This window comes from Eriocheir sinensis, chromosome 7 (assembly GCF_024679095.1).
Source record: "Eriocheir sinensis breed Jianghai 21 chromosome 7, ASM2467909v1, whole genome shotgun sequence".
Taxonomy (NCBI): domain Eukaryota; kingdom Metazoa; phylum Arthropoda; class Malacostraca; order Decapoda; family Varunidae; genus Eriocheir; species Eriocheir sinensis.
Window position 1 is genome coordinate 26,016,887 of NC_066515.1, and position 8,206 is coordinate 26,025,092.

The following is an 8,206-nucleotide window of genomic DNA, read 5'->3' on the forward strand; positions in this document are numbered from 1 at the left end:
AGAAAGCTCAGAAAACAGATAATGGAGCCTAGATAAATTCAAATATATATAAATAAACAAATAAATATTAACTAACTCTTAAAAAAAACATTGATATATATAACAAAACACATAATTAAGGAATAACAACGTAATCAAAGTTATATATATGTGTGTAAAAAGAGCTAATCAACATTGACTCGAGAGAAATAAATGAGGATATATAAACGTAATGATTATATAGATGTAATTATAATAACTTCTTGGTAATATGTAAGTGGCCTGGACGGTGTTTTGGGGTCTGGGTCTTAACCGCTCATCATCTCCATGAACTCTGGAACGGAAAAGAAAGAAATGAAGTTAAAATATATCGATGTTTAAGTGAATAAGAACATAAGAACATAGGAGTTTGTAAGTGGGCAAGGCAGCTCCTGTGAACCTAACCTCACCTAACCTCACTATCCATGAACTCTGGAACGGAAAAGAAAGAGATGAAGTTAAAATATATCGATGTTTAAGTGAATAAGAACATAGAAGTTTGCAAGAGGCCAAGGCAGCTCCTGTGAACCTAACCCCACCTAACCTCAGCTAACCTCACTATCCATGAACTCTGGAACGGAAAAGAAAGAGATGAAGTTAAAATATATCGATGTTTAAGTGAATAAGAACATAAGAACATAGGAGTTTGTAAGTGGGCAAGGCAACTCCCCACCTAACCTTACTGTCCAATGACTTATCTAACCTTTTTTTCTTCCTTCCTTCCTTCCTTCTTCATGTACCTTCCTTTCCTCTCCTGTATTCCCTCGTCTTCCTTTCTCTTTCCTTTCTTTCTCTCTTTTCCTATACCTTCGTCTTCTTTCCCTCTATTTTTTTTCTTTTTCTCCCTTCCTTTCCTTATTTTCTTTTTCTCTTCCTTCCTTTCCTTTTTTTCTTTTTCTCTCCCTTCCTTTCATTTTTTTTCTCTTTCCCTTCCTTTCCTTTTTTTTTCTTTTTCTCTCCTTTCCTTATCTTCCTCCTCCTCGTCTCTTTCTCTTTTCCTATCTTCTTTTTCCCATCATCTCCCACTCACTCCCTCTCCATCCCATTCACTTCTCAATGCTTCTCAAGTCCCTTCTATTCCTTTCCCCACCACTCCATCCCTTCCAGTCACCCCCCATCCCTCTCTGTCCTTCCTTATCTATCCCTATCAATGTTAATCCCACTCCTCTCTATCTGAACCCTTTCCCTTCTTTCTCTTTCCTCTCCAACTACTCTCAATCACTTCTCCTTCTTCTCCCTCCCTCCCTCCCCATCCTTCCCTTCTTCACTCTCCTCCTCCTCCTCCTCCCTTCTTCACCCACCATCAAAGTCGAGGGTGCCGGAGCCATCCTCGTCCACCTCTTCAATGATGCCGTTCAAGTCATCCTCCGTCAGCCTGTTGTCCAGCTCGCGAAGAATCTCCTTCAAGACTCCGGTGGTGATGTAGCCGTCACCTTAAGAGGGAGAGATGATAGGAGTGTCACTTGAGGCATGAGGATACATTAGGAAGAAGGAAACAGATTGAAAGGGGAAAAGGAGACGAGCAGGATAAGAACAAGAAACAGAGAGATAGGCAGGGAGGGAGGGACAGGTGAGGGAGTGCAGGTGATGGGGAAAATGAAGGGACGAAGGGGTTGAGAAAGTGAGAGTGAGGTGGTTAAGATGGAGGTAGAGAAGTACAGGGATGGATGTAGTTAGTTGGATGTAACCGTCACCTGGGGGAGGGAGGGACAGGTGAGCGAGTGCAGGTGATGGTGGAAATGAAGAGATGAAGGGGTTAAGTTGAGAAAGTGAGATTGAGGTAATGAAGATGGAGGTAGAGAGGTACAGGGATGGATGTAGCTGGGAGAGAAAGTGGCGGTGAGGTGATTGAGATGGAGGTAGAGAGATAAAGGGATATAATTGACAGAGAAATTAATCACGCGGCGATGAAGAAGGAAATGCGAAGGAAAAAGAGAGAGATGAAGGGATAGAGATCATCAACACCTCCTCCTTTCCCTTCCTATCAGCCCCTTCCTTCAGCCCTTCACTCACCTCCCTTGTCGTAGATACGGAAGGCTTCTCGGAGCTCTGCCTTCAGGGCCTCCTCGTCCTCTTCAATCAGGAACTTAGCGGCCAGGGAACAGAACTCCTCGAACTCCAACTCTCCGGAGCCTGAGGGAGTGACGAAGAGTGTGAGGGAGAGAGAGAGACAGAGGAAGTATGATTGAGGCGGAGGGAGTGAAGGAGATAGTTTGATGGGGGGGGTTTACAGCAAGGGATACGGCTCAAGGGCAACAAAAAGAGTACAAAAAAAGCCCGCTACTTACTCGCCGCTCCCACAAAAGTAAAAAGTAAAGAGTAGCCATTGGAAGCGAGAAAGGAAGATACGTGGACATAAAACGATACTTGATAACACACGAATGAATGAAGACAGAGATAGAAAAGAAGGAGACAAGAAACAAAGAGAAAATAAGGAGAGAAAAGAAGAAAGGAAGAAAAAGAAGTTAGAGACGAAAAGGGAAGAAGGAATAGAAGAAGAGAAAGGAAGATAGATGGACATAAAAAGATACTTCATAACACACGAATGAAGAAGAGAAGAAGACAAGAAATAGAGAGAAAATGAGGAGAGAAAAGAAAATAGAGACAAATGGAAAAAGAAAAAGAAAGAAAAATAAGTTAGAGACGAAAGGGGAGTAGGAACAGAAGAAGAGAAAGGAAGATACATGGACATAAAACGATACTTGATAACAGACGAATGAAGAAGAGAGGAAAACAAGAAATAAAGAGAAAATGACTAGAGAAAAGACATGAACAGAGAGAGAGAGAGAGAGAGAGAGAGAGAGAGAGAGAGAGACGAACGAAATGGAAAGTTGAAATGGCGAGACGAAACAACTTGGCACTCTCTCGTAACATGGTGACGTAGTTTTGGCATAAGGGTGAACGGTGAATGCGCTATAATACTCTGCTTTTTTACTGCGTTGCGTGTGTGTGTGTGTGTGTGTGTGTGTGTGTGTGTGTGTGTGTGTGTGAGGTTTTGAAAGACTAGACGGTGACTCTCGAGGTTAATTAAGGGAATGGAAAATATTATATCGATCATTTTTTTAGCTTTTTAATTTGTGACCTTGGTATTTATTTAATTTTTTTTATTACTATTTTTTTTGTGCAGAATATAGCGGTTTCTTTTTCTTTTTCTTTTTTTTTCTTTTTTTTTTCATCTTAACGGGAAATATTATAACTCCTTTCCTTTTTAATTTGTGACCTTAATGATTATATATTATTATTATTATTATTATTATTATTATTATTTGGTGCAGAATATAGCGTGTTCTTTTTTTTTATCTTATTTTATTATTTTCTCTTTTCAATTCGTGGGCTTCTTCGAGACAGCCACACTCGCTCACACTCTCACGTAGTCACCCCCACAATCACGCAATCACAGTACAATCACCACACAATCTCTGTCACCAATCCTCACTCCCACAGTCCCTTACCCACTCATACAATCTCCTTAACAATCACTATCACACATTCACCCCCCACAATCACACAATCACAGTACAATCACCACACAATCCCTATCATCAATCTTCACTCCCACAGTCCCTTACCCACCCACACAATCTTAACAATCACTATCACTCACAATCTCATCATTAACACAATCTCCCATCTTCCTTTAACAGCTCACAATCACAGTACAATCACCACACAATCCCTGTCACCAATCCTCACTCCCACAGTCCCTCACCCACTCACAAAATCTTAACAATCACTATCACTCACAATCTCATCATTCACACAATTTCCCATCTTCCTTTAACACCTCCCTACAATCTATCTCAATATCTTTATATCTATCTATCTATCTTTGTAAATCCATCTATCACATATACACGAAAATAAACTCTTCACAGTCATCTCCACGCAGTCCTTCTCACAAAATGATTCCTTTACTGCAATAATTAATAATGCCAACAACTTATAGGTCGTCTTCGGTCTTTCAACTGGTCTACTCCATTCTACCCCTCTACCTCTGGAGCTCTATTATCTCCTTCAAACACCTCAATCACTCATTATCACATGTATCACCACTGCACTTCGGTCCCTAATAGTGCAAGAGGAGTATCAACGCCAACAGAAGCTTCCTCACTCTATCGTCAGTCTTTCTCCTTGAACACCAAAATCACCTTCGAAACCACACCTCTCACCACTGCACTTCGGTCCCTATCAAGTGTAAGTGGAGGAGAAGGAGAGGAGAGGATGATTAGGAGGGATCAGAGGGAGGTATACTCTTATTTCTCTCCTCCCTCTCCTTCTCCTTCCCTCCTTTCCTCCTCTCTCATCTCTCTTCTCTTATCTCCCCTTTTCCTCCTACTCCTCCTCTTCTTATCTTCCATCTTCCCTCCTTTCGCTTCTCTCGTCGATTCAGGCTTCACAATGTTTTATTTATTATCATTAACACCAACGTAAGCTTCCTCACCGTCCTCGTCAGTCTCGGCGATGACCTCCTGCAAGTTCTTCTCGGAGATCTTGACGCCCATCATGCGCAGGATGGTGCCCACGGTCTCGGGGGTGATGTAGCCCTTGTTGTCCATGTCGAAGGACTCGAAGGCCTTCCTGAGTCCTGTGGGATGGGGAAGAAGGATTGGTAGCTGGTGGTGGTGATAGGATGCAAGAGTGTTGGTATTGGTGGTGGTGGTGTGTGGTGTTAGGGTGGTGGTGGTTGTGGTTTTGGTGGTGCTGGTGGTGTTAGTGGTACTGTGTGTAGTTTTGTTGTTGTATTAGTAGTAGTATCAGTAGTCGTAGTAGTAGTAGTAGTAGTAGTAGTAGTAATAGTAGTAGTAGTAGTAATATAGATAAAAATAAGTAGTAGTCTAAGTAGTAGTAAATGTGGTTGTAGTAAAGTAGTAGTAGTAGTAGTAGTAATAGTAGTAGTAGTAGTAGTAGTAGTAGTAGTAGTAGTAACCTAATCACCATTCCGTCAATACTTATCACCCACCATTGATCTGTTCTGCGTCCAGGCTGTCCTGAAAGGCGAAGAACACACAGATGAGACAGGTGAAACAGCGCACACCTTCACCTAATTAACACACACACACACACACACACACACACACACACACACACACACTGGTAAATAGCAAAGGTGGTAAAATCCATGAATGTTTCCTTGCTATCACGTTCTTCCAATATAATCAAAGTCCACTGTTTTGTTTTGTTTTTTCTTATTAATTTTCTTTACGTTTCAATTTCGTTTCACTTTTGTCACTCTGATGCGAAGTTGAAAGGATTTGATGTGTTTGAAGTTCTCACTGATTTTCGTTTCCAATATTGAACAGCACTGCGGTTAGTTAAGAAGTAATTATTAGAGAAAACATATTAAAAAGTAAGAATCAGAAGTATTTTAAAAGTGTGGAGTGATTAGGAAAACGATTGAAATGGAAAAGAAGAAAGTTGAAATTATGAATCGATTAGAACCCCCCAAATAAGTAGGTTAAGAAGTAATTATTAGAGAAAACATATTAAAAAGTAAGAATCAGAAGTATTTTAAAAGTGTGGAGTGATTAGGAAAACGATTGAAATGGAAAAGAAGAAAGTTGAAATTATGAATCGATTAGAACCCCCCAGAAAAGTAGGTTAAATTAAGAAGTAATTATTAGAGAAAACATATAAAAAGTTAGAATCAGAATCATGTTAAAAGTGTGGAGTGATTAGGAAAACGATTGAAATGGAAAAGAAGAAAGTTGAAATTATGAATCGATTAGAACCCCCCCAAAAAGTAGGTTAAGTTAAGAAGTAATTAGAGAAAACATGCAAAAAGTAAGAATCAGAATCATGTTAAAAATATGGAGTGATTAGGAAAAACGATTGAAATGGAAAAGAAGAAGAAAGTTGAAATTATGAATCGATTAGAACCCCCCAAAAAGTAGGTTAAGTTAAGAAGTAATTAGAGAAAACATGTAAAAAGTTAGAATCAGAAGCATGTTAAAAGTATGGACTGATTAGGAAAACGATTGGAAAGTAAAAGAAAAAAGTTATAAGTATGAAGCGATTAGAAGCAGAAGATTAAGAAGGGAACGTAATTAGTGTGGAAAGTGTCAAGTGAAAAAAGGAAAACGCAGGAAAACACGAATACAATCTTAAAAAACAACCAGGACAGAAGAAGAAAGGAAATAACAGAAGAAGAAAAGGAAAAAGAAATGAACGGAAAGATTAAAGAAGGAAAAAAACAGGAAAACAAACACGAATACAATCTTAAAAACAACCAGAATTATGAAGGAAAAAAACAAACACAGAAAAACCGAGTATATCTCACCATGTTGTCTGTTGGGGGCGGCTAAAATCCAACCAAGTCGAGAAAATACCAAGAATGAACCCCCGAGGAGGCGAAGGAGGAGGAGGAGGAGGAGAAGGAGGTGTTTCAGGAGTCAACCAGATAACACAACTAAGATCTCGCAACATAAGACTCTCCCATGTAACCTCCTCTTCCTCCTCCTCTTCCTCCTCCTCCTAACTGGCTATATAGAAATTCCAGTCTCCGTGTCGTCATTTTCATCGGGGTCTTCCTCCCTCCCTCTCTCTCTCTCTCTCTTGCTATCTAGTGTGTGTAAGGGGTTGGTGAGGCCTGGTTTGTAGTCGCCGAGGTTAGGTTAGGTTAGGTTAGGTTAGGCTAGCATATACCTTCTTGCATTGTTGTCCTCCTCCTCCTCCTCCTCCTCTTCTTCTTCTTCGTGTTCGTGGTCTTGTGCGTCTTCTTCTTCTTCTTCTTCCTCGTCTCGTATCTCCTAATTATCGCCTTCATCTTTTTTCTAGTGTCTTTGTTTCCTCCTCCCTTTCCTTCTTCCTCTCCTTCCTCCTCCTCCTCCTCTATCTCCTCCTCTTCCTCCTCCTTTATCTTCCTCTCATGTATCACCATTTCTTTCTCCTCCATCAACTTGCCTCCTCCTCCTCCTCCCCCTCCTTCCCCCTCCCGGTATTTCCTCTTATTCCTACTCTTTCCCTTCCCCCCCCTCCTCTTCCTCCTCCTCCTCCTCCTAATCTACCTCCCAACCCTACCTTCGTTTTCTTTTAACTTTCCTCTTGTTTTGCATGAACGTACAGACTGCATAGTAGCCCAGGTGTACAGAGGGTTGCGACGTACACACACACACACACACACACACACACACACACACACAATCATTATTATCCTTCACAGCTTCTTCAAAACGTCCATAACAACAAACGTTCTATGGCTCAATCGTGTCATTATTAAACCCGCGTCTTATGTGCCGACAATAATGGGAAATATAGCCGTAGTAGAGGGGAGACACCAGACCTTGCTAATATCCAAATCTATATTCACAGCTCTTTTAAAAACTTATTTGAAGACGGTCTTAGGATGCAAGCTAGAATACAGTTTAGGCAAAGCGTCTTATTGGGAGAGAGTACAAGAATATTTAGCCTACTATAAGATAAAAGAAGGCTTAGAATATTACTTTAAATGGGCCACGAGTTCGCTAATATCAAGGTTGTCATTCATAGTCTTTCTAAAAATGAATTAATTGATGGATACAAGCTAGAATACAGTTTAGCAAAGCGTCTTATTGGGAGAAAGTACAAGAATATTTAGCCTACTATAAGCGAAGATAAAAGAAGAATATTACTTTTAAACAGGACACGAGTTCGCTAATATCACACCTGTCATTCATAGCCTTTCTAAAAATGAATAAATTGATGAATACAGTTTAGCAAAGCGTCTTATTGGGAGAAAGTACAAGAAAATTTAGCCTACTATAAGCGAAGATAAAAGAAGGCTTAGAATATTGCTTTAAACAGGACACGAGTTCGATAATATCACACCTGTCATTCATAGCCTTTCTAAAAATGAATAAATTGATGATAAATTGATGAATACAGTTTAGCAAAGCGTCTTATTGGGAGAAAGTACAAGAAAATTTAGCCAACTATAAGCGAAGATAAAAGAAGGCTTAGAATATTGCTTTAAACAGGACACGAGTTCGCTAATATCACACCTGTCATTCATAGCCTTTCGAAAAATTAATAAATTGATGATATATTTGGTTCTTGCGTTTGTATTACTCCTTACCTTCTTAAATAAACACTAGAGGATAATTAGGATATGAAAACGACTGAAAGAAAAAGAAGAAAGTTATGAGTATGAAGCGATTAGTAACAAAAGGATAAAGAAAGGAACATAGGAGTGTGGAAAGTATGAAGTAATTAG

General features: G+C 39.9%; 1 protein-coding gene and 1 long non-coding RNA gene across 2 annotated transcripts in view; one reads left to right on the forward strand and one right to left on the reverse strand.

Annotated features, from left to right (window-relative positions):
• LOC126995195 (uncharacterized) overlaps positions 1–88 on the forward strand; it is a 2,623-nt gene extending 2,535 nt beyond the window's left edge. The window contains exon 2 of the long non-coding RNA XR_007750071.1: positions 1–88. This exon is cut by the window's left edge and continues 425 nt beyond it. This is a non-coding gene — a long non-coding RNA (uncharacterized LOC126995195).
• LOC126995193 (troponin C, isotype gamma) overlaps positions 1–6,443 on the reverse strand; it is an 8,206-nt gene extending 1,763 nt beyond the window's left edge. Inside the window, exons 1-6 of the mRNA XM_050854493.1 lie at positions 6,296–6,443; positions 4,979–5,006; positions 4,460–4,603; positions 2,032–2,151; positions 1,320–1,451; positions 1–313 (exon numbers count right to left, since the gene is read on the reverse strand). The exon at positions 1–313 is cut by the window's left edge and continues 1,763 nt beyond it. Coding sequence (XP_050710450.1) covers positions 288–313; positions 1,320–1,451; positions 2,032–2,151; positions 4,460–4,603; positions 4,979–5,006; positions 6,296–6,298 — 453 coding nt within the window. The 5' untranslated portion in view covers positions 6,299–6,443 and the 3' untranslated portion in view covers positions 1–287. The remainder of the gene's footprint in view (positions 314–1,319; positions 1,452–2,031; positions 2,152–4,459; positions 4,604–4,978; positions 5,007–6,295) is intronic.
• Positions 6,444–8,206: the final 1,763 nt, after the last annotated feature.